This window comes from Urocitellus parryii, chromosome 6 (assembly GCF_045843805.1).
Source record: "Urocitellus parryii isolate mUroPar1 chromosome 6, mUroPar1.hap1, whole genome shotgun sequence".
In the NCBI taxonomy this organism is placed as follows: domain Eukaryota; kingdom Metazoa; phylum Chordata; class Mammalia; order Rodentia; family Sciuridae; genus Urocitellus; species Urocitellus parryii.
In genome coordinates this window covers 6,610,992-6,637,262 of record NC_135536.1, presented here as the reverse complement: position 1 = coordinate 6,637,262, position 26,271 = coordinate 6,610,992, and the positions used below count along the sequence as shown (strand labels likewise).

At 50.6% G+C, this 26,271-nt stretch overlaps 1 protein-coding gene across 6 annotated transcripts in view; it reads left to right on the top strand.

Moving 5' to 3' along the window:
• The window catches only part of Eml1 (EMAP like 1), a 166,192-nt gene that overhangs the window by 40,614 nt on the left and 99,307 nt on the right, over positions 1-26,271 (top strand). For 3 of the 6 annotated variants that reach the window (XM_077799415.1, XM_077799413.1, XM_077799409.1), the window contains exon 1: positions 3,797-3,937. The exons of 2 other annotated variants lie outside the window; for them this stretch is intronic. In XM_077799415.1, coding sequence (XP_077655541.1) covers positions 3,871-3,937 — 67 coding nt within the window. In that variant the 5' untranslated portion in view covers positions 3,797-3,870. Of the gene's footprint in view, positions 1-3,795; positions 3,938-26,271 lie in introns of those variants that run through there. One more of the 6 variants, XM_077799410.1, reaches the window with a different exon arrangement.

Sequence of the window (26,271 nt, the reverse complement as noted above, 5' to 3'; positions counted from 1 at the left end):
TGCTTTAAATTTCAACTAGGCCCAGGTAGCTGCCTTTAAAGGAAAGACAATCCAAGTAAAAATATGTGTTCTTACTATGTTCAGTACCTGTGGCAACTCTCTAGTCCATTTCATAATTTTATTTGTGGTAACAGAGAACATAGAATTGACCATTACATTCATTTTTAAGGGTACAGCTCTGAGGCACTGGCAGAGTCACATCATTGGGCCACCATTGCCACCATCCCTCTCCAGAACTTCTTCATCATCCCAAACTGAAACTCTGTCCCCATTCCATCTCCCCAACGCCCCCGGCACCCACCATACTATTTTCCATCTCTATGAATTTGCCTACTCTTAGAGCTTGATGTAAGTGGAGTCCTGTAGCATTTGTCCTTTGGGGACCAACTTATTTCACTCTGCACTATGTCCTCAAGGTTCATCTATGCCATAGCATGTGTCTGAATGCCCTCTCTTTTAAAAATGGAATGTTCCGTGGTCCGGCTCTCCCGCCTTGTGCTTCTCCCATCGTCCATTGGAGGGTACTTGGTTTACTCCTACTTTGGACTACTGTGCACGATGCTGTCGTGAACACGGGTGTACAAATACCTATGAAGCCTCTGCTTTCAGTTCTTGTGAGAACATACCCAGAAGTGGAATTTTCTATTTCATTTTTAAGGTGCTGATTACAACCCTATAACCTGAGTTCATGGCCACCTGCAGTTGGAAAGTCTCCATGTTTTCTGTGCTGCACCTTCGGCCCCAAGCCTGGTGTCTGGCACTGTGTAAATGTTCTTGGAGGCCTGTTACATTAAACAATAGATGTGCAAGGCTTCATGTTTCTAAGTAATTTTTTTTTATTGCTCTCTATGAATAAAGGCTACAGAGCTCCTACTTTCTTTTCTCTTTTTTCACACATTATACAAATGCTGTTATTAATTCCACTGAACACTATGGTTACATTGTCCTACAGAGTGTACATCATTTATTACAATGACAACATTTTCTGGGCTTAGGCCACAAATTACCTCAAAATGATGTGGAATCACAGTCTGTTAAAATAATTGGGAAAAATATCACACATTATTAATTAAATCTTCAGAGATTTTTCTTGAACTTTCTCCATGAATTCTTTTTTTAGTGTCATGTAGATTAAACCTAATTGACTTAATGTTAATATGTTTGAAATGATTCTAAAATTTTTTTTAAGCCTAAGGTTTTATCATTGTGGGAAAAACACAGCTGTTGGATACCCTAGGTTGAGTGTAATGATGATCTTTATTGACTCAAAAGCAAGTGGACTGAGTTCTTCCTTGTAATTCCACTCTAGCGGAATTAATATCTTCTAAGAAAATCTCCAGCTCAAATTTGCAGCTGAACTTTTAAATAGAGTTTTCCTTTCCCACTTCTGAATTTCCTTTACTTCCAAACCTCAGCTGTGGTGACCAGATAGTATTCTTTTATCATTCAAAGTCAGGAATACAAAATAAATATTTTTTAAAAAGTCGCTAAAGAGAAGCAACTTCTTAAAAAATATTTATTTTGTAATTATAGGTGGACACAATTCTTTATTTTTTAGGTGGTGCTGAGGATAAAACCCAGCACCTCACACATGCCAGGTGAGCACTGTACCTCTGAGCCCCAGCCCCAACCCAAGAGAAGCAACTTTTAATCATATATTCATAGTTAACATTTCCCTTCCTAGTTCAGAAATGCCACGCCTGGATTATGCCAACCCTCCCCTGGATCCTGAAGCTCGAGATTGGGAGGTTGAACAGAGAGTGTGAAGATGGGCACTGAAGAGGGGAAGGGTGGCAAATGAGAAAACAGGAGGGCAAACTCAGAATGTTCATCGTGTTCCGTGTCGCCCTTTGGAAGCTCTCTCTGCACAGCACCTGCCTCTTAGAAATGCAGGGGACAGGGGGACCTTTACTTGGCCCTTTTGCCAAGTGTCTTGGGCTCTCATTTCCCTTCCCTGCTAAAGTCCTCAAACATGTGTCCTCCTCTTGGCATCCAGGAACCTGGTTTCCATTCCCACTGCCTCCCTGAGATGCTCCAGGTCACCTGGGAGCCTTTTGCCACCAGATGAAGGGTCTTTCCCCATTTGCATCCTCCCTGGCCCTCTGCAGAGGACCCTGCCAAGCACTCACCCCGGGAAGCTGTCTGTGCTCTCAGCTTCCTGCACCACATCCTCCGCGGAACTTCTGGCCTCTCCAACTGCTCCTTTGGAATTTCCTTCTCTCCCCCTTGCCAAGCTCTGCCCCAGCTCCCCTCTGACTTTCCACTCTCTCCTGAATTCATTTACAACTGAATTCACTTACAACTCTTTGCCAAGGACTCCTAGAGCCCAACCCTCTCACTCCAGCTGCCACAGGGCACTCCTCACTGGAGGTTTCGATGTCCCTGCCTATCCCCCAGGTCCACCTTGGTTCCTCTGTCCAGGCCCTCAGTGCTCATTTCTGGAACACTCAAGACACCCTGGGCTGCTCCAGCAGCAGTCCCTGACCCCTGGTGTCCAGGTCACACACAGACTCAGCTCCCAGCCCCATTCTCATCAGCATGTGCACCCATGAAAACCTCCACATAGCCCTCCATCTCCTGCAGGGTCTTGTTTAGTCCCCTCTGGCTCTTGGAACTCTCTCCCCTGGCTCCTGGCCCTCAGTCCAATCTCATTCTGCGAATGTCTGCTACATGAGCCATCCATTTTCACCAGGCAGAGCAGGCTTCTTGGCCCCTCTGCAGGTCCTGCAGCCTTCTTTCCTGCAACATCCTTAGCACGTCCTGCCCACTGTCCTTCACCCACCTAGGAGTTTCAGCTTTTATCCTCGATATATCGTCCTTTGTCAACAATCCTTGTTTTCCTTAAAGAATAGGCCTTAAAAGTCCCCCTTTGCCTGCAGCACCTAACAGCAGCCTGGTTTCCCCATAAACTAAATGGGCCACACACAGAGTGACAGACCCCGTCCCCCACCTACTGATATCTACTCTAGTAGATTCCAGAAAGACAGGCCTCCAGACCTAGGGAGGCCCCAAAGTTCCCTAACAATAGCTCACACATCCCCCGCTATGTTCAACCTACACAGGTTCACACCTAAAACTTCAGATTTGCCCATATAACTCAACGGACGAGTGGTTGTGCATCAGAGGTGTAAACGTCACACTGTCGCTTCTGGACCAAGTCCATCGGGGTTAGAGCCCCCTCACCGCTAGTGCCCGCACTGTCATCACTTCTGGCGGTGGGTAGTTAGCTCAGAAGGTTGACCTAGCTTTCATAGGGGCAGGAAAAGTTGCAAACTCGCGGATGGGCGCGCTTTCCCGCTACGGTACTTTGTCCTGACCCTCGGCCTCGCCCTGACTGAATGAAGGCAGATGCGAGGCTGTGACTGTGACGGGCCGGGCTGCCCCGGGTGGGAAGCCGCGGAGGGTGGCAGCTGCGCGCTGTCCTGGCCGAGGCAGGGCCCGCCGCGGGGGGAAACGGGCGGAGGGGGCGCGCTCGGAGGACGCGGCCCCGGGGAGGCGCCTGCCAGTTGTCCGCGCTGGGTCCCGGAGCTGCGCACGGCGCGAGGACAGCGCTTCCGCCGAGCGTGGGCAGGGTCCCGCGCCCCTGCTCGCGGCCTCGCCCTTTGTCCCCGCGAGGCCGCCCGCCGCTGCAGGGCCGGGCCGGGAGGCAGCCGCCGCGCCCGCCCGCCACGTCCCCGCGCCGCCGAGGCGCCCCCTGGCGGGCGGCGCGGGCAGCGCGGGCGGCGGCGGCGGGCCGGTTGCCATGGTGACCGGCGGCAGCCGCCGCCACAGCAGGGCCGGCCCCAGCGCCAGCGCCGCCGCGGCGCGGCTCGGCTCAGTGTGTGGGTGAGCGGCGGCCGGCCGGGAGCGGGCGCGGCCCGCGGCCTCAGCATGGAGGACGGCTTCTCGAGCTACAGCAGCCTGTACGACACGTCCTCGCTGCTCCAGTTCTGCAACGGTGAGGGCCCGCGGCGGGCGGCGCGCGGGGGCCAGGCCCGGCGGCCGCGGAGGCCGCGCGGGGGCCCCGCTCCCGCCGCCGCCGGCGCATTGTGCTGGGGCCGCGGGGCCGCGCTCGCCCCGGGCCCCGCGCACGCGGCCGGCGTGCGGACCCCGGCGGGAAGCGCGGGAGGCGGCGGGGAGGCCGGCGGCCCGGCCCGGCCCGGCCCGGGGAGGAGCGGCGGCGCGGCCGCCCGGTTCCCCGGCGAGCAGCGCCCTGGACGCCGCGCCCGGCGGTCAGCCCCAGGCACCGGCCGACTCCCGGGATGCGCGGGTGTGCTGCAGAGGGACCCCGGGACCCGCCCGGGCCGCCCCACAGCCCCGCCGTTTCGCGCAGCCCGGAGCTTTTCAGCGCAAAGACGGCGAGGACTGGCTCCAGGGTGCTGCGTCTTATTTGGCGTATGGGATAATAGTTTTTTGTTGCATTTTTTTACAAGAAGGAAACATTCCTACCTGTGCCTAGGGCATCGTGTAAACAAATATGAAATCCTGCATGCTTGGAAGAGTTCTGGTCTCACTAGCAGGGCTGAAACAGATTTTCACAGCACGCTGCATGTATTATCAGAACATGATGTGTGATAATTCATGCACAAAAGTTTACCACCTATTTTTTTACATGTTGGGGTTATTGCTTCATCAGAGGACCCCCAAAGTTTGTCAAAGGAAAAAAAATGTGTATTTTGTAGAATATGCTTACATTGCAGTCGGGATAATTTTGAATTCTAGAGTCTTGAGCAACTGGAGAGATTTTTCATTGTAATTGTAGTCTAGGGAGACCTAACACCTGTTTGCAAACAAGAGGTATCACTGTAGCAGTAAAGAGTAGCGAGTGTGTTGATCCATCCTGTATACTGAGTTTCTTTTTTTTTTTTTCTCTCTCTCTCTCTCTGGTGAAATTTATCATCTTTTTCATGACAGTGTGTACTCAGACAGGTTTGCAGCTTGTGATTTTCATATGGCTGGGTAGAATGGATTTGGTACTGTTGCCACTGGGGTACTTGATAGTCCAGTGGTGGGATGCCAGCAGGTTGATTCCCTTCTTCAATTAATATATTGAGTAATTTCCTTAATTGTCTTATGATTGATCATATCCAAATTACTATTTTTGATCTCCAAAAATGGTAGAATTCTCTTTGCCTTAATTGTAAAGGGCATGTGGCTGAAAATTACATGAAATGACTTCCAGCCATAAAGCCTTTCAAAAATTAGTATGTGGGCAGCTGTATCATTGACAGTTTGACTTGGATATGAAAGTGGCTGTAGATATTTTTATTTGAGCAGTTGTTCCAGAGTCTGGTTATATGGTTCTTAAATAGAAATTCAGTCATGAAATTGGCTTACACAAAGACTCATGAATGTTTTGGTTTTCTGCCTTTTCCTGTTAATTGCCAGCCTGGAGATATTGGTATGATATTTTACTGGTAATATGTCTAGAAGAAAGTAAAAACCAGCTCTTAAGCTTGGTGTTTTCTTTTGTTGGGTGAGGTACTGGGGATTGAACTCAGGGAAACTCGACCACTGAGCCACATCCCAGCCCTATTTTGTATTTTATTTAGAGACAGGGTCTCACTGAGTTGCTTAGTGCTTTGCTTTTGCTGAGGCTGGCTTTGAACTCACGATCCTTAGCCTGCCGAGAGCTGCTGGGATTATAGGCATGCCCTACCGCACCCAGTTTAAGCTTATTTTTAAACATGATGTGTTTTTAAACCAGCAAACAAGATCAAATATTGTTGGGTGACTTTTTAAAGTTCTTATTAGCTCTGTATTGTGCAGGGTGAGTTTGCCTTATGAATAAAGTTGAAGCAAGAGTAACCTTTGGAGCCTGGCACAGTGACGCACGCCTGTGATCCCAGTGGCTCAGGAGGCTGAGGCAGGAGGATCCTGAATTCAAAGTCAGCCTCAGCAACAGCAGGCACTTAGCAACTCAGTGAGACCCTGCCTCTAAATAAAATACAAAATAGGGCTGGAGATATGGCTCAGGGTTGAGTGCCCCTGAGTTCAATCCTCAGTACCAAAAGGAAAAAAAAAAAAAAAAGAATAGCCTTTGGGGCAAAATGTATGTTTAACTGATGACAACTTAGGAAATAGATGTTTTGATGTGAAATCATTCATTTTAAGAGGCTCTCATTAAGTGAAAATACAAATGAATACAATTCAGTTAATTACTATGTTGATTCAATTAAAACAGTGCACCACAGAAACACCATTTACCAAGAACTAAATTAAACATTTGGATATTTCATTAGCTACTTTGGAAACAAAATTTCTTTTTAAAGTAGATTTACATTACAATGGCAGGACCGCGTGGGATAATATGTGAACTCATACATTTTCATATGTTGAATGTGCTTCGTGGTTTTAATAGTGGCGGGAACTCAGGACTCAGAAGTCATCATTATACTGTATTAGCTTCAGAGAATGCAATCCACCCTTATTATCTGCAAGACTTTATCAAGAGAGATGAAGACAAAAGAATGCATAAGTGAGAAGGGAGAAAGAAGAAAATGTGTTCTAATGAATGAAATTTCCCTCTTCCCTGTGCGCTCTTTTTCTTGTTCTCTCTCCTACTTAATTGTTCGGGCTGCTAAACATAAACTTGTACAATCTCTGGCCTACCAACGAGGCTGCCCAGTCTTATTTTTCATGAATCATCTCTCTCATTAAAGTAGAAAATGTGTGTATTGCTTTTTTTTCAAAGTATTTAAAATCTGTGGTGTGAGCTAGAAATCAGACTTCTTTTTAATGCTGTAAAAAAAAAAACTGCAGTAGTTTGAAAAGTGGACAATAGTTGTGCTTTACAAGCCAATTTGTGGTTTAGAAAACACCATCTTTCACTGTAGGTGTTCTTCAGAGTCCCCTGTGAGGCGATAACATTTCCATCCTCCCTGTACATTTTGGGAAACTGAGGCACAGAGAGACCTTGGGAACTTTAAAAGAACCCACAGTTGGGGCTTGGGAAACGGCTGGGGCTCTGTGCTTGTTTTGCTGATGGTAGTTCTGTGGAGCTACTCAGGTACCCTGAACTAGCTCACCCGTTGCTCTCAGAGTTGTGGGAGTTGGAAGATCCTTCTCACCCCAGGAGAAGCCCTGGCACCCGGTGGCATCACGCCCCACCGTGCCCCACTCAGCCCCTGCAGCCACCCATCTGCTTTCCGGCTCTGTGCATCCTGACATTTCTCATAGGTGGAATCCTACGACGTTCCGTCTCCACTGCTGGCTTCTTTCTCCCAGCGCGTCCATGCAGGCTGGGTGCCCTTCCTTTTTATGGCCATTGAGGTCTTGTCCTGTGGGTAACATGCTGTTCCTTCACTGGCTGGTGCACATTGGGTTTTTTCCCCTCACTTTTTCACTATTGTGAAGGATGCACCATGAAATTCACATACATATTTTTTATTAATGTGTTATGATCATACATAATAGTGAGATTTCTTATGCTGTATTCTTACTTGCACACAATTTGGTCCATCTCATTTCCCTTTCCTTTCCCCTTCCCCTGACAGGCTTACTCTGATTTACTGAGCTCCTATTATTATTATTTTAATCATTGCATTATAATTGTAATTAAAAGCGCATCCATCATGGTATATAGGCACATGGACATCGTGGGGTGTGGTGGACTTGGTTCCCCAGGGCTTCCTGTGCCACCCTCCTCCTCCCTCTCTATACCAGCCACAGACACACATCTTTTTGTGTGTGTGTGTGTGTGTGGTACAGGGGCTTGAACCCAGAGCGCTTAACCACTGGGCCACATCCCCAGCCCTTTTCTATGTTCTATTTAGAAACAGGGTCTCACTAAATTGCTCAGGGCCTTGCTAAGTTGCTGAGGCTGGCTTTGAACTTGCAATCCTCCTGCCTCAGCCTCCTAAACTGCTGGGATTACACATAGACACATCTTGAGTGGATGTACATGTTTGTCTTGAGCTGATACCTAGGAGTGAAATTGCTGAGTCACGTGGTCACTGTTTTGTTTTTTTAACATTTTGAGGAATTGATCTGAAGTTTTGAAATCTAAATATCCAGCTCTTTCTATGACCCTTGCTGATAAAAGAATGGGAATTAAGAAAATGGATGACAGAGGGGAAGAAGTGAGGGCAAAGAACAAATGTTGCTGCTCTGTTTCTGTGTCCTTTGGATACCTTGGCTGTCACAGCCAAATGTGCCAGCGCACGTCCCTGCCCATCCTTGCTACGGGTTTCTCAGGACCGAGCACGTCCTCTCATGGCGTGCTTCACAGTCTTAGGTCTTTGAGTGGTTTCTTCAGAGTTGATGACTTGGGGACGCGGCTGGCCAGCCAAGGGAGGGAAGCTGCTCTGGCCAGGGGGAGCCCCACGACTCAGGAGCTCACTACCTGCCTGCCTAGTCCATTCCTTCTTAGAACATTTAGACTGTCATTTCCGATATGGAGTCAAAATTTGGCCCCCAGCTTTCCCTGAGGGTCTGGAGGGAAGAGTTTTCAGCTCCTTCCGTGTTACTGGGTCACCACTGTTGGAAGACAGTCCCGATGGCTCCTTCTCAGTCTTCTTTTGACTAAACATTACCATTAAAAAACAAGGAATTTTAGACCCTTAATCATCCTGGTTTGCCTCCTCTACGCCTGTTTCATTTTGTTTGTGTCCATTTTCAAATTTGATACAGTGAACGTGGTGTTCCACAGCAGAGCACCGTCCTCTCCTCTGAGGTCCTCCTTCTAATACTGCAGCCTAAGGTCATGTTCGCTCCTTTGCTGGCCACATTCCCATTATTACCTCTTGCTGATATTCACCTAAGTTCTTATCTGTTTTACAGGTACTATGGCCAAGTCCTTTCTTTTCTTAGTTTCAATAACTCTGTGTGTGTGTGTGTGTGTGTGTGTGTGTATGTGTGTGAGAGTGGGGGGGTGGAGTTTCCTCCAGCAGGCAGAGCTCTCTCAGATTAAACCCAGTATCATCTGTGTTTAAAGATGATGATCGTCTAAATAATCCCAGGACTCAGGAAATATATCGGGGAAGTCGATCAGCATCGTAAGCGTCTGGTCCTGGCTTGCTGCCTTTTCTCCATCCCTCCAGAGCTTGGAGGGGGTGTCCTCTATTCCCCGCTCTCCCGCGGGGTGCTGCTTAGGAGCCGCTCAGACCAACTCACTCTACCTGCCTGGCACATTTTGAAGGGGCTCTAATAATCGTTGAACTACTGCAGTTAGTTTCTCTAGTTTGGAAATGAAAGAGTGTTTTAATTTTCATCTTTCTGTTATGGGAAATAAGATCCCCTTTTCCAGTCATCCTAAACTCCTCTGTCATCTATAGTATTGGTGACGGTCTCTTAACAGACAACGGTAGACTTTTCAAGTTGGCAAATACTTGGATTTCACCCAGGACCCAGTGCTCCTGGGAGGGCAGCATGTGGACTCTGCAACACGAAGTGTTCTCAGCCCTCTTTTGCATGCTCACGGGTGACAGAGTACTGACTTTAGCATTCTGTGATAGCTCAATCAAAGGGAAACGCCTCCATAGAAAAGTGCAAAGCAAGCGCTGTGCTAAGCAAGAATCGCTAATTGGTGCGCTCGCCCCCCCCCCCCCCAGCAAGGAATTTATTTTATAGCCAAACCACAAACATTTATGACATTACAAACAAACTCATATTTCTTGGTGGAAAATGCACAAAACTCTGCTTTAAAAGTAGTCATTAATTGGTCATTGTTAATATCTGGGAAAGTGGAAGTGTTTTCATACACTCTCTTAAAAAATAAGAGTGGAGGGTGGAGGACGGAGGAGAGAAGAGAAGTGGCTCTTGGTTTCTAGTTCTGCGGTCCTTGTGCCATAAAGCTCTCTCCCATCATGGAAGTGGCGTTCACGGGCAGGCCCCGGAGAGTGGGAAGCGTGCGGTAGGCTGAGCGCTCAGGCCAGGCGGCTGCTCCAGGCTCTGAAATCACTGGTATTTTGTGCTGCTTCCTTTGGGAAAAATTATTATTCATCTTTAAAGCCCTGGCTTATTCACAGAGGGGTTCTAGTATTAGCAAAACGTTTTAAATGCCTTTGGAAACATTGCTAATAAAAACGAAAAGCGGCTGTGAAGTCCCCTGCTGTGTGGCCGCCATCCATCCATCGCCCAGCCCTCCTGCTCCCTGGGTGTCGGACAGTTCTGCTTATTTTCATGGGGCCCAGGTTGGGGGGAGACTGTAGTCTTGAGCAGGAGCAAGTGCCATCCTCTGTGGCTTACTTTTAACAAACAGCTGTTTGAAAGAGTTTTTCTGTGAAGTGCTGGACTCACCGTGGAATTGAGCGTTAGGCAGACACTTCCAGTTCCGGTCCACGGGCTCCTTTACTGGCCAACGCTGGAGGTGTGGGAACCCGCGTGTCTGCTGAGTAGCCATGTGTGAAAGTGCAGCTTTCTGGAAAATGTTTAAACTCTGTCTTAGTGACTCCCCAACCCCCAATGATGAGGCACACCTGACCTGCAGAGCTCATGGCACCCGAGGGCAGGACGCCGGGCACGGAGCTGCCCACAGTGGGAATGACAGGAGGCCTCCTGGCAGGGACGCTGTGCTGTCAGAGGGAGGGGAACCAGAGGCCAGGTCCAGTGACGCTCACCCTCAGGGTCGATTCTTCCTTGAGGTGTGGCCCTTCACTCTGCATACTCCGCAGGGTGGGACCACCTCCTGAACTCAGTCGTTCCCACCAACAGTCTCCCAGGGAAGGTGGGCAGCACAGGTCAAGACAGCGAGGCTGGAGGTACGTGGGCAGGTGTGCATCAGGAGGACCCCAGGTCATTTTGACACATTCTGCCCATTTTTGGTGAATACCCACAACAGGCTGAGGCAATTACAAGTGTTAAAAATGTGGTCTGTGCTAGAAACAGTGGGCTCTTCTTCCCCACTCACATTTCACTTGGTCTAGTGGATTGTGCCTCCCAAATACCTGACCATCCATCCCACCTGCTTTAGCTTGGACCCCAGCAGTTCTCGTCCAGAGTTTGATTTGGTTGTAGTAGTGGCCCCAATCTGGCCTTTCTGCCTCCAGTTTTCACAGTTATTTATGCCAAGAGGGATAGGCTGTGCTGGGCAGCCCAGGGGACCATGGTGGCTGTCATAGGCCTTGGACTGGGGCTCTGTCAGGGCTACTTCCTAAGGGAGGTGAAGGGGCCATCCTCCAGCCCTCTTGCTGCAGGCAGGTGGGCGAGGCTAAGGATGTTCCAGACCCAGGGAAGCTTGCAGGAAGCCCTCCGTTGGTGGAAGAACCTGTTGGGAACTGAAGGATAGTAGTATGTGGTAAAGGAAAGCAAAGCCAGGTGGCCAGGAGGATGGCGTGGGACTTTGAGACTATGCTAAGGAGCTTGGTCTTGTTGCTAGGAACAGGGAGAGTGTCGGGGACAATGCTGAGGCATGGGTGACTTGATCAGAGTTTCAGGATTTTTTTGTGTGTATAGGGGAGGGTCAGGGTCTTGCTACATTGTCTAGGCTGGCCTTGTACTCCTGGGTTCAAACAGTCCTTCCAGCCCATCCTCCCGAGTAGCTGGGACTACAGGTTCCTGCCTCTGCACCTGGTTAGGTTTTCAGATTTAAAATCACTGTCCCTGCAGCAGGGAAGGTGGACTGGAAGAGCAGACCAGGGTGGAGGAGGACATTAGGTTGTCACCCAGGAGAGCCTTGGTAATTACGTGGGAGGGGTGAGAGCAAGGCTCAGGAGATACTTGCAGGCAATGTCACCTGGACTTGCCTTAGGGGATGGAGGGGGAGGAACCAAGGACAATCCTAGGCCCTGCCTCCTCTAGCCAGGGCAGAGCCCAGGCCCGTGAGAGATAGGGGATAGGTGGTGGGTGGGTGGTGGGTTCAGTGTGGGGCATGAGGGCCCTGCTGAGGTGCTGTGCAGCTGTGGGTGCAGGGCCTGGAGCCTGGGAGGCATCTGGGCTGAAACTGACAGGTATTTGTCAGCCGTCAGCACAGAGACAGAACTTGAACCCGTGGGCACGGCTGACTTGCCCAAGGAGACATTGACGCTGAGTGCTCCTCTGGGCAGATCTGGTCCAGTGCCTTCCACTCACCTCTCTCCATCTTTGGCACCCAAGGCCCTTCAGGGTATGGCCTATGGCTCCTGGTGCCTTTGGGCTCTCTCATCTGCCAGGGCCCAGCCAGTGGGGTCAGGTGCCCTGCCTGAGACTATATGCTCCTTCCAGGCTGTTTCCTGGGATCATCTTTGGGCCTTTGCCCCTTGGCAGTGCCAGGCCCATGGTGGGTTTCCTGATGAATGTCCATGGAGTCAACTCAGAGATCAGCTAATTGATCTTCCAGGGCCTCCTCAAATACACACACCAGCCCCCAGTCTCCCATATGACACGTGTACAAGAGGGAAAGCTCTCGCCTTGACTTCCTTGACATCGTGTGTATGTTTGTGCGTGGGCTGCCACACGTATTACGTCTGCATGTCTGCATGCACGTATGTGCACCTGTACACATGAGGCATATGACACCTAGCTCTCTCCTCCTCCAAGAACCACTATACTTGGGTGCTCAGAGAGAAGGCATCCCAGACCTGCGATCTCCAAGGCTAACCCCCACCTGAGTGCAGGCTGATGAGGGCTGAGCCTGACGCCTCAGGACTGTCCTGCGCCATCAGTACACAGTGCCTCTAGCTGGACACTGTCACTTGAATCACTAAGTAGAAACATTTGGGGAAAGCATTTGGTGGTTTGACAGTCTTAGCACACATTATTTTAAGCCAAAGTAATTGACACAATGAAGTAGTTCTTGGCAAACCCAGCACTTTAGACAGTAAAAGATTTGACTTAAATCGCCCCCAAAAAGTTACGTAACAAGAGTCTTACATTCTTAGAAAAATATGCTCCAGTTAAGAAATGACTGAACGGAATTAGGGCTTTCTTGTGCCTCAGTGTTATTAAATATTTTAGCTCCAATTGTAGACGCAAGCATGGTGAAAAACCTTAGAGTGGGAAGCATCCTGGAAACCTTGGGAGGGGACCTCCTGAGAGCTTTCTGCTCCAGAGTCACTTGTGTTACTGACCCATCCTGTGCTTGAAGCCTGGCGGCCACTCCCCAAAAATCATTGTAGCCATAATAACAATGATCTGTTAGCAGCTCCCCCAGATCAGCCCTTAGAAAGTAATTAAGCAGGGCTGCCCACACCTCTCTGCTCTCAAAGACTAAAATTTGATTTGGTGTGTGATTTCTTTGTCTTTCTTGAGAGTCATCTTTTATCTAGTTGATATAATTTAATTATGTAAAAGTATGTGTTCCCATTGCATCTTTTACTTAATCATATCTCACACCACAGAGTTATTTCCCAGCCTGCCAGCGCTTGTGCTTTTTGAAAGTAGGCACCACGTCAGATTCAGCTTAATCTCCCCATTGCCAGGCATCGTGAGTAAGTGTGTAAGTGTGTGTGTTACAAGAGACGAAAACTCTGCTGACGTGCCCTCCTGGGTGTTCGCCAGACACTGCAGTGTGTCTCACCTGGTCCTCGCTACACCCACCCCGGCACAGTGGGCACTATCCTTGCCTCTGTTGTGGCTGATGAGGAAACAGAGGCTCAGCATTCTCAGTACCAAGCTGCAGGCGGTTGGTGCATTGAAGAGCAGGGATGTGAGCTGTGCATTGCAGCCTGAGTCCAGGGCATGCTAAGGAATCCCCAGGTGGGAATGCTGGTGGGCATGAGAGGGGCGAAGGGGCTGGCTCAAGTCTGCCCTTGGTCTCTGGGAGAGGCTGCTGCACGTCACCTGGTTTTGATTGCCTGTCCCCCTCTGGGGGGTCTGGAGCAAGCTTCTCTGTTGCTATGCTTTGGATGTGGTTCAGTGTGTGCCCCAAGGGTCCTGTGTTGACAGGTAATCCCAGGATGTTTAGGGGAGGTGACTGGGTTGGGTAAATAGGGGAGTTCCCTGATTGACCCTCCTGGTTGTGTAAGAAGAGGACTGTGTGATGCCCTGCACAGGAAGGCCACCACCAGCTGTGGCCCTCCACCTCAGACCTCCTGTCACCATGGGCCCGGTCTGTGGTATTCTTGCAACAGGAAATGCACCAAGGCAGTGTGTTCACAGTCTCTTTCAGATCACACTTTGGCAACTCTTCACTATGGAAACCTCATTTGTCTCTGAACTGCCCCAGTCCCACAGAGTGCAGCCCCTAGGACACGACCCCAGGATGTGGGTGGACCTGGGTGCCACTGCCACCTGCGTTGCTAACCTAGTGCCCTGGGATCCAGCCCCCAGGGGACATGCTTTTGAATGAGTGTGAGCCATTTCCCAGTGGAATGTTAAATGGGAATTTCCGTCTGGTCACCGCCTGCCTAGGAAGCTTTCAGATTCTGGCCAGGTGTGGCTTGCTCGAGGTCCCCGACGGCCAGCCCCAGCACTGCAGTGCGAAGGGAAGGAGCCCACCTGCAGACCCACAGTTGATGAAAGCACTCTTTCACTGTTGGCAGTTTGTACCTTCAGTTTTTCTTTAACCTTGTTCTATTTACTTACTTTCTTGCTTTCTCTGTAAGAGAGAAAAGATCCACTTGTGGTAAAGCACAGCATGCAGTTAGCACCCTGCCCATGTTCAAGTGCACAGCTCAGTGGTGTTGAGTTCGTTCTTAACATGACTGACCACAGAACTCCCTCTATCATCCCAGCCCAAGCCCTGTTCTCACGTTGTCCTCGGAGTTTGGCCACTCAAGGGTCTCCTGTAAGTGCCACTTAGAGTGTTCCTCTTTTTGCAAGTGGCTTACTTCACTCTCAGAAGTAAAACAATAATATCATGAAGTTATAGAATCTCAAATTGAACAACGTCTAGCTACAAGCATAGGCCGGGTGCCCAGAGACGGCCAGTTATCTGAGCATTCAGGCCATCGGAACTGTGGGTGCCCTGTCCCTACCTGGCGCTGGGTGCACCACCACAGTCCCGCTCGGCCTATGCGGGGTGAGCATCTCACCTCTGGAATCAGAGCAGTGAAAAGCTTGCTCTTCCCCTGAGCCAGGGCCAGTGCAAGGCCACACTCCAGAAGGGCAGTGTGGAGCCCTGGGACTTGGGCCCCAAGCCCAACACGCCTTCCCACTGTCTAACAGCCAGAAAAGCTGCTCTGACAGGCAGAGTGGCAGCGCGCGTCTGAGCTCCCAGGGTGGGGGAGCTGGAACGAGATCTCAGAGCAGTGTAGAGAAATGATGAGGGGCATATGTTTGCTGAAGAAATTCCATGACATATGCCTGCTCATCACCAGTAACATGCATTCTCTCTCCACGAGCTAAGAATCTAAGAAAGGAAACAGCAGATGTAGGACCCAGGATCTAGGGAGGATCTGGACTGGAGTCCTGGAATATTTCTGAGTTTTTTTTTTTTTGAGATTGTTTTTGCACATTGGGCACAATTCACTGACATGAGCGTCTGATTGGAGCTTCTCATTTGCAGGACCATTTAAAAAGATAAGCAGGCAGAAGCTGCACATGTCCAAAATGAATAAGTAATTCTTGAGAATTAGCAACAAAGATGATGTTTGTTCCTTTCAGGATTCTTTGAATCTACCACAAATTACTCCCCAGAGGTTGGGAGCATGGGCGTTGGAGAGAGGAGATCTGGGTTCCCGTCCTGGTTTTGCATTTGCAGTAATGACTGGACCCGAATCAACTGCATATTATTTCCTGGCCTCAGGTTCCTCAGGTGGACTAAGGGGAGGTGGTCCTGAGCCCTGAACAAGGTGGCTGCATAGTCCAGGCAGAAGCAGTTGTACCTCACATTGGGCAATTTGAGGGGCATTTAATAAAGAGGCTGTTAGGGAGGCTCAAGTGGGTGTGTACTGAGCCATGGGGCTGGAGTAGTGCCTGTGACTGGTGCAGAAGGTAGAGTTCTAGCGAGGGGAGCAGTTACCAGTTACCAGACCGGATTCAGCCAGGGCTGCAAGGACAGGACCTCCAAACAGGAGCTGTGACCAGCCAACCCACAGTGGCCCCACATGGAGAAGCTGGGGAATCTGGACCTGACCTTGGTCTCTTCTCTCCTCCCATCTGCTGGACAGTGCCCCATTGGGCACACCCCTGGTGTTATGGTTTAGATGTGAGGTGTCCCTAAAAGCTCATGTGTGGGACAATGCAAGACAGTTCAGAGGAGAAATGATTGGGTTGAATCTTTAACCCAATCAGTGAATTAATCCCAACTGAGTGGTAGCTGAAGTGGTGGGGTGTGGCTGGAGGAGGAGGGCATGGGGATATGGCTTTGGGGTATATATTGTATCTGGCAAGTGGAGACCTCTCTCTGCTTCCTGATCACCATGTAAGCTGCTTCCCTCTGCCACACTCTTCCGCCATGCTGTTCAGCCCTGAGGAATGGAGCCGGCTATCTGTGAACCAAGATCTCTGAAACTGTGAGCCCTCAAATAAACTTATCCTCCCTTAAAATTGTTCTGGTTAGGTCCTTTAGCAGCAAAAAAGGTAACTAAAATGGAAATTGGTACCAAGAGGGGGGTCATTGCTGTTTCTAACCTGACCATGAGGTTCAGAAGCTTTTTGCGCTTTTTGGAATTGGTGGGAGGAATTTTGAGATGCTTGGCAGTGCAAGCTGGAAATGCTTTAGGTTGTTGTATGGAGATTAGTGGCTGATTCTGGTGGGAACTCAGGAGACCAGAATGCCAATAGAATTCTGAGCAGTGAGGACAGCACTTAAGAGTGTTCAGAGGAAAAGGAGGACACTATTGGTAACTGGACTAGAGGCCACTTGCGTTATGTTCCGACTGAGAAATTATCTGCATTTTGCCTGTGTCCTGAGACTTTCTATGAGGCTGATTTTAAAAGTGATGAACTTCTTAATCTTAATCTGGTGGAAGAAATTTCTAGGCAGTATAGCATTCAGCCGGTGCCATGGATATTGCTGGTGGCTTTTAGTCAAATTTATTGTAATATTCAGGAGCAGAAAGCAGAACAGAAATATTTAGAAAACTATGGACTTGAAAGGCCAGAGTAAAACTAGGGCCGAGGAAGCTGCAGTTGTTAAAGACATTACTGCCACTAAAGAAATGCCAAAGACTTTGCCCAGAGACAGTAGGAAAGATGGCTTGAGGGAATCTCAGGAGCTGGCAAGGCCACACCCATCTAAAGCTCCAGGGAGTAAAGGTGAAAATTCTCTTGACAGTGGGGCACCTTCTTGCACAGGGGGCCTAGGAAGTGTTTTCAACATGCTCAGAGGCCGCTGCAGTCATGATCCCTGGAGGCTGGGCTACTGCTCGAGATGGCGACAGACCTTGGGGTCAACCACATGGTGCTGGTTCTGCAGGCATGCAGATGCTGGAGTTAGGGGTTCATGGAGGCTTCCACCAAGATTCTAAAAGAAGGTCTAGGAGGCCAGGCAGAGGGCAGCAGGGTCGGAGTCCCTGCGGGGACCCCCTGAGAAAGCCAAATGTGGAGATGTGAGGAGGAAGCTGAAGCTGCAGTGGAGACCCTTGAGATTAAGAAATGCCAATAATGTGGGACATTGTTCTAGGAAAGCTATAGGAATTAAGCAGAGACAAGTGAACAGAAAGGCCACTTGGACTGCAACCAACAAGGCCACAGGGGTGGAGCTACACAGGTCCGTTGGAGCTACAGGACTTGTTTGCACAGCTGGATTTCAGTCTTGCTTTGGTCCAATCCCTTTTTTCTATGCCCCTAATTTTGTGAATGGAAATGTTTACTTTGCACCATTATATATTGGATGCTTGTAAATTGCTTTTAATTTTACAGAGCTCGCAATGCAAGATTGCCTTGAGCCTCAGAGAAGACTTTGGGCTTGAACTTTGAGCATTTTGCATTGTGAGATGGTTGTGAGCTTTTGGGGGCCAAGGGCAGAATGTTATGGTTTAGATGTGAGGTGTCCCCCAAAAGCTCCTGTGTGAGACAATGCAAGAAAGTATAGAGGAGAAATGATTGGGTTGTGAGAGTCTTAACCCAATCAGTGAACTAATCCCTTGATAGGGATTAACTGAGTGGCAGCTAAGTGGTGGGTGTGGCTGGAGGAGGTGGGAATTGGGGGCGTGGCTTTGGGATGTATATTTGTATCTGGCAAAGTAGAGTCTCTCTCTGCTTCTTGATCCCCATGTTAGCTGCTTCCTTCTTCCACATACTCCCCCATGATGTTCATCCTCACCTCGAGCCTCAAGGAATGGAGCCTGCTGTCTATGGGTGGAAACTCTGAAACTGTGAGCCCCTGAATGAACCTTTTCTCTCTACAATTGCGCTGGTTGTGTCATTTGGTCACAGCAGCGAAATAGCTGGCTGAGACACCTGGGGAGGCCTTTTGGCACAGCCCAGGATGCAGCTTCCCGGCAGGGAGCACAGGAGAGAGGGGTCAGGCAGGGTCTGCAGGGGAAGCTCGGAGACGCAGCGTATTGTCATCTATGGAGATGTTGATATTTAGCAGCAAGTGTCTACATGTTGTCTCAGTGTCCTCTTAGTGCCATCCTGGTGGTTGCAGCTGGGTGTCTTGTTCTTGTTCCTGACACTTAGTAGGTTGTCATCCATGTTGGATCTTCTGTGTATGGTGTGCCAAGACTATTCTGGCTCTGTGGTTGTGCCTTGTCCTCCCGACCCCTCCCATCTCCTGTTGAAATGTGTCCATCCCTTGGGACTCAGCTTCAGCCTGCCTCCTGGGTGAACTCTTCTCTGATCCTGAGGGTTGCTTGTCTCTCCTGTTTCCATGCACCTCCAACAATGCTGGCTTCATCCTGTCCTGTTCTGTCCTATCCTGTCCCATCTTGCACCGTGGTTGGCCCCGAGTGCCTTCATTTCCGCCATCAGCTGGATGCTCCTTGAGGGCTGGTGGCTGAGCTGCTTTTTTGTTTGACGCTCTGCACAGTGCCCGGCATGCGGCGTGGGTGCCTCCAGTGCTGTAGTTATGCAGAGGCCTGCGGTCTGTATCATGGTGACTGTTGAGAGAGAACCTCTGGTCCTGAAAGCTTTTCAGTTTTACCAAAACATTTTTTGTGTTACACAGTAACGAGCGGCCTGCATTCACAGCCAGCCTGCCTCTGGTTATGGCAGGTGGAGCCCGAGCGTGGGGCTTGCAGGGTCATGGGCCAGGGGCATCTGTGCCAGACTCGGCTGGACACCCCTGTATGTGTTCATTCGTTCACTGTGGCCTCTAAAGGCAGGCGGGACTCTGCAGGTTCAGCTGACGGAACTGCCATCTGTCCACTCTTGGAGGCATTTCCTGAGAGATGGTGCAGTCCACGCAGAACCCTGTGCACTCCACCTGCGGACCACTGTAGGAGCTTTCCAAGGCACACCCTGTTTCTGTCCCATCCACTGACCTTACGAAGTGACCCCAATGTGAACAGTCTCCCCTCTAGTGTTTTGCAGGTTTTTGTTTTGTTTTGTTTCTTGAGATGCATCTTGTGTTGCCGGGCTGGTCTTGACCTCCTGGGCTCAGGCCATCCTCTTGCCCCTGCCTCCCTGGGAACGGGGCCTGTCCTCCCTTGTCTCAGGAACTCTCAGGTGGGTGAGGCAGCGTGTCGGCGCACACCCCCCCTCATGTGGACAGTGGGCAGGTGGGTGGGCCATGACCTAGCAGGGCAGCGGGCAGCGGTGGCAGGGCTCCCAGCTGTCCTGGCGCCTCCTCTTGGTGGTCTCCAGGCTGCGTCCACAGCCATCTGTTGGCTCACCTTTTAAAGCACTTGATTTAAAAAGAGGTTAAGATACGGGCAGTTTTGTCTTTTCTTCTGCGAGTTTTATTTCTTCCCCCTGGACCTTGAATATTGTTCATAGCTGCTGTGCCTTGCTTTGAGAAAACCTGACTTTCAGATTTCTGAATATAGAAAACATAGACCATTACTAGGTTTTCTACAGAAACCATGGTATTGTCTTAAAACTGCAGATCCCCTGTCTGCTCAAATGTCCTATTTAACGAGCTTTGTGTTCCACAGCCACGTGTGGAATAAGTTGGCTTGCACTTTGTTTTCAATTCCTCTTCTCCCTCAAATCTCAGTGTGACGTGTCTAAAGGGACCCTTGGTCACTGTGGCTGAGTAGGAGTGCAGCCTTGCTCCTGTGGTTTCCTCCTGGGATGAACAGATGCCCGGAAGCATGTCCAGTGCTTGAACAGAGCCCTGGTAGGCATCCTGGGGACCTGGGTGGGGCTCTGCCTGTTTGCTGGGTCCCTCCCCAACTCAGGGTGTCCCTCAGATACCTCATATCTGGGCAAAGCCCCTGAGTCAGGCCCGTAATCCCTCATCTGTGATTTCAAATTCAGAAAGCTCTGGACACCAAATGCTTTAGGTAACTAGTTTGTTGGTGGACTGACCTGACCTGAAATCACTTTTGGTGAAACAGAAACTCCCAAGTGGAACCATCTGGCCCCTCGAGGTTTCTGCTGACTCTAGAGCTCTGCCTTCTGTAGAGGTGTTTTTGAGTGATTGCAGGTGCTGCCTTATACTGGGTATTGGCAATATCTAGAATTTGCTCCACATATCCATTCTAAAGTCTGAATCCAAATTCAGAAATATTCTGGGTCCCGGAGGCTTGAGTAAGTCTGAAGGCCATTGTGTCCTGATGACCCAGCTGGACCTGTACCCACATTAGTTCCTAGGGCCACACGCTGTCACATCCTTATCTGTGGACACTGGCCCAGCACTTGTGACATTCCTGTGGAAACCTGGCCCGTGGGTGAATGTGTCCCTGGGGAACTGTAAGGCCATTATACCACAGTCACCTGTCACAGCATCCTCAGGAAGGAGCAGGTTTCTGGGGAGCCAGGCAGCCAGACTTGGTAGAATCTTGTCCCGAGAAAGCCAAGTTCAGGAGGGTTCAGTGACTTTGACAACTGGCTTGTTCCTTCCGTCCTTCTTGCCCTGCGCAGCAGGAATCTGCGTTTCTGTTATAAACAAAGCCTGGCGGTGGCTTGTGAGTAGAGTGACTCTCCACATCTGCTCAGCATCTGCACTACGGTTTCCCGGAAGTGTCTCCTCTCGCGCTGGACAGGCCGCCATCGGCCTTTTCCACTGATGAGGAAGCTGAGGCTAAGCAGCTTTTCCAAGCCTGTGGACTCCAGGGACCATCCTTTCCTGTTCCACTGCCCTCTAGGCCCTCACATTATTTGTGGATTCCCGCCCTGTCCCCCCGTCTAGGACTCAGCTCACCCTCAACGCCCCGTCCAGGAGTGATGGCTCTTTTCAGATGCCTAGGACAAGCTGCTTGACCTTGTGCCCCAGATCCCTGTTCCTTATCTGTGCCAGTCTGACGTGCTTGTTTTGGGGACTGGGGAGTCTCCTCGGGGCTCTCGTTGGTGTCTGCTGTCGATGCCCAGGTAGTAGTCATTACATCTCTCAGTTGCTACATGGTAGATCTCAAGAGTTCTCAGCATGAAGATGATAAGCAGGTGGTGAAGTGGTGGGCTCCTTAAGTGGCCCAATTTAGCCATCCCCATGTGTACATCTATCAGAACAATACATCCTACCCCCTAAATACATATAATTATTATTTGCCAACTAAAAGAATCCTAGCCAATCACATGGAGAAGCCTTTCCCAACTTTCCTTTATTTGCTGCACACCCAGACTCATCTGTCTGGGACCCTCTCGCGTGCTCCCCGTCTCTTATGGGGCTCACTTCACACGCAGTCCTGTGTCATGTTCTGGTAAGCGTGTTGTTGGGCTATTTCTTTGTTGTGCACACATTGTAAATGTGCTCACGCAAACTGAGCCAGCTATGGTGTCGCTCGACAGTGTGGTTCATGGCCCCATCGTAGCGTGGTTGGTGCAGCATGTGACTAGGCTCCCGTCTGGCCAGCTTTGGGACTGTGCGCTGCCTCGCTGGACAAGAGAGTGAGAGCCGCGTGATGGCATCGATGCCGTCCAGAGGGCACTGCATGCTACTTTGGCAGTTCAGGCTTGCTGGGATTACTGGGTGCCTGGGCAGCTGCAGGGTCCCTGGTTATGTCACCAACTTGGCATTTGGGTACCTGATTGAGGGTGTGCGCTCAGGTGTGCCTATGTGACAACAAAAGAGTTGGATATAGACTGAGAGAGCAAGTTAGCCAGTGAATGTTTTCTATCCTAAATCTAAAAATGTAGCTGATGATTCTTTTCTGAATCACATCCCCGGGGTGACTCCTTTCTGGTTGCTGGACTAGGGTTGTCCTGGCTCACAAGCCATCTGGCCTTTTGGACAAGCAAAAAGGTGTCTGTCAGCGTTTCTCCTCTGCTCCACGCCTGTCTGCCACCCTTCCGCAATTGCCTGGGGTCCTCCTGCAGCCCATTGTCCCTTCACTCGGGTGCATTGGCCCTAGCATTGCGAGGGACTCAGGGTGTCAGGATTTAGTGGCATGAAGGATAGGCAGACAGGGCTGCTGACAATGTCAGGACAACCTGTGAGCAGAGGCTGCAGGTAGTTCGGGGCCCTCTGCCTGGGCCTCAGTTGCCAACCGCTTTGTTGTTGGTTTTGCAAGCAAGTGAGCGCGTAGAATTGAGTGCGGCCCTTCTCTGTCAGTATGTGGAGAGTGGGAGTGGCAGAGGGGCTGCTAACGAGCTTGCCAAGCGTCTGTTCCCGGTTGGCTCCGGGTTGTCCTCCTCGAGGCCACGCGAGGCCACGCACGTAGGGTGCTGCCCTTTGAAGTGAAGGGCCTGCTACCCCAGACTCTTTGTTAGCGCCCCTTCTTGAGGAAAGATGATTAATCTTGTTATCGAGCAGAAGGATTATGGGTAGGGCTGAACCAGTTTTGTGTGCTCTGAAACGCCAACCCTCTTGGTCTTGGGTTTCCAGTGAGGGAGAACAAAGGACGGCCTCATGCAAGAGAAGGGCCGGCTTTGGATTTAAGGGAAAATATAAAGCTGTGGCTTAGCTTTTATTTTTTTTAATTATTGTCTTCAAGGCAAAATTCAGATGCCCTAGCAAACACATTTACATAGGAAGTGCATAAAAGTGTAGTTGTGGAAGAAGATAAACAGGTGGAGTAGCCAAAACAACCAGCCTGTTAAAAACTGTGGCGTTGCGAGAGGACTGTCGACTTGCAGGTCATTAGACTGATCCTAGTGAACAATTAGTGGTCAGATTCCACCAATACGATGGAATGCAGGCTGGGGTTCAGACAAATTGGATGTTTATTTTTATGCTCAGGAAAACCTGACCTGAGAGTCCCTTTTGCACCTGCGGTGAGGTTGCTGGCACCCAGGTTGGTGGCCAGAGCGCACCTCGCCTGCCGGGAGACCCCTTCTCGGCTGGCCGGGGCCACTGGCTTCAAGACTGCAGTTGCCGGCCCAGATCTGGAGCCAGTGACGCAGATCTGTGCGTTTGCCTTCCGCGGCGGCTGTGAGGTCATGACTTCTAAGAGTCGGGGACACGGAAGGCAAGGTAGATTTGTCCTCATTTTCATGTAAAGGACCTAACAAGATCAGGACGAAACTCATTTCAGAAGAGACTGAAGAATAACAAACCTTCCAAAAGGAAGGCCAGTGGGACAGGGTTGAGATTGTGCACTCTCACTCCAGTGGGTCAGTGACTGAGACAGGCGTGGTCAGGCCAGCCGCTGTCACGGATCATCCAGGCTGTGGCGCCCGTGTCCTGACTCCCACCCAGTGGTGGTAGCATGTAGGTCCTTTCCCAGGCCGAGGATCGCACTCCCCAATAGGAGTGCCATCCTGGGTGGGACTCTGAGGGCCTTATTCTTGCAAAGACAAACAGCCAGTGCCTGCTAGTGTATGTGCTTGTCATCCCTCCCTGCAGTCCTGGGGAAGGATGGGCCCCCTGAGGTTTACAGCTAGAACAGCTGAGGCTCAGAGAGGCAAAGTAAACTGCTCCAGGTCACACAGCTAGGGAGGGGCAGAATCTGTATTCAAACCGACTTGATTCCAGAATATTCTTGTGGAACCCATAGCTCATGGCTGAGTACTGCCTGGTTGTTTTGGTGTCTATGAGCTTGAATTTTCCCCCATGCTAAAACCAAGATCTGTGAGGTTTTGTTTGAGAACTGTGGATGTTAGCACAGCAGTGGTACTGCCTCTTGTGTCATGATTAACAGTGATTAGTTTTAGAGAAATTAACAATTGTTCTATTTTTCTTGTAAAAACAATGGTTTCCCTTTGTGTTTCTTTGTTGAAGGGGATGAATGAGCCCTGTCTTAGATAGCCAGCTCCATCAGCTCTGTGCAACAGAACAGCCTCCATTGTGTGGTGGGCTTGGTTCAGGAGGAGAGCTCCGCGGGGACCAGTGACGACCCTGCCCATCGCTCTGTGTTGGGCGTGAGAGCCAAGGGGAGTTTTAGGGTGTTTGAGATTTTCTTCTTTATGGTTTGAAGATAATGACTTGGGCCACTCCAGCACGGGTTCCGTGTAGAGGAGGGGCAGCCCCAGGAGACAGAGGCCCAGGGAACCAGGCCCAGGAGAGCCTGGTGGGCAGGGCTCCCAGTGACACTGCTGGCAGCAGACAGTCCTCCTGGCTCTGGCCTCCCGCTGGGGTCCTGTGCTGTGTTGGTCCCTCTGCCTCAGGCTGTGCCCCCGCCCTTCAAGGTGCAGCCTGGGTATGTATGCCCGAGGGCAGGGGCACCACCTGGAGGACCTGTCCATTTGATTTGCATCCCAGGACATTCTGTCCACAGGCAGTGGACACTCTGTATGCTATAGGTGACAGCGCCCGCCGGGGACTTAGAGGCTGGAGGGAGGCCTCACTCTCCCCGAGTGACCAGGGGCCACTGACCTCTGGAGCGCAGATTCCTGGTCCCCAGGCTTTCTCCTAAGTTTGGCCAACTTGAGAGGTGAATGTTTGGTTTGAAGTGGGGAAAGGGGGGTGGGGCAGAAAGGCTGTCAGGTGCACCCTACCTGCTGGGGTTAGGGTTAGGGTTAGGCTGTCAGGTGCGCCCTACCTGCTGGGGCTCACTGCTGGCTGATGCTAAGAGAAGAAGGGTGCATTTTGAAGGCACCGTGACTGCCTGATGTCTTTCTGCTGCACATCCTGCAGTTTGGCTCTGTAGGTCAGTGGCTCTCAAGCCTGTGGTCTGTCTTGCATTTAAATGGCTCTTTTCTGATACAAGCTTTTGTAACATTGTGGAGCCAGGTGCCGTAGCCCATGCCTGAAATCCCAGTGACTTAGGAGGCTGAGGTGGGAGAATTGGAAGTTTGAGGCCAGCCTCAGCCATTTAGTGTCTCAAAATAACAAAAAGGACTGGGGGGGGGGCGGGTAGCTCAGTGGTAGAGTGTCCCTGGGTTCAATCCTCAATACAAAAAGAAAGAAAAAAAGAAACAGATTCAGATTATGCAGATGATCCAGAAAATCACTGGGGTTGACATCACCACTGGTGTCGTCAAGAAAACTTGAGGCCAGGGAAGCTGTCACGCCCACAGAGACTGACGCAAGTTCCCCGAAGTTCTCCTGTTTTTTTCTGGAAAGCTCAGGTAAGTTCATGGGCAGCAAACACCGTTGTCTTTCTGAGCCGTCTGTCTGTCGGCTGTTCTCCCGAGTGAACAGGTGCTCCTGGGAGGCTCCAGCTGCAGTGCACAGCACTCTGCCGGGCGCAGCGGGCACAAAGGAAATAACATCTTGGTATTAGTGCAAAAGTGGTTTGACCTCAAGGGTTTTGGGGACTCTCGGGGCCTGCCCCTACCATTAAGGGTAAGAAACAGTGACTCACTGGGCGTATCCTGGAGGCCGCTTTGTGCCAGGTGGCATGCTAGGTGGGGAGGACCCCGGAAACCGACAGCACAGGCCTCGCACTCTTGGCCCCCAGGTCTGGTAGAGAAGGGGCTGTGACCGTGCATGATGAGCAGGGCCCTGTCCTGGGGAGAGGGAGCCCCGCTTGCTGTTCCTGTGGTGGTGACTAGGGAAGGGTAGAAGGAAGCCAGGTGAAGAAGAGAGGGCCATGCCCACGAGGCAGAAAGATGAGAGCAGGAGAGCGAGAACCACAGGAGCGCACTAAGGCCGGCCCAGGAGCTGGGCAGAGGGTGGGGCCGACGAGGTTCATGGGGCTCAGGTCAAGTGCTGAGTGCCTCGCCCCATGGACAGCAGAGACCCACTGCAGAAGTCAAGCAGGGCATGAGCCGATCCCGTCTGTTTTAGAAAGATCACCGTGACATCACAAAGAGGGATGGGAAGGGACTGGTGGGACTGTGGGCAAGTAAACCAGTTGAGGCCATGGCAGGAGTCCAGAAGCAAATGACCAGGATCAAACCAATGAAGGGACATTGGAGGTGGAATCTATAGATATTTGGAAGGTCTTAAATTTTCTAAATATGCAGATGTCTAGAATTAGCAGGATTTGGTATTTGATATATGGAACCAGTCAAGGACACTCCAAGGTTGATTAATGACTGACTGAACAGTGTTCGTTTGCAAAGCCAGCAGAGTCTGGGAAGAGAGAGGCAGGAGTCACTCCATGTCTCAAGTTCACACAT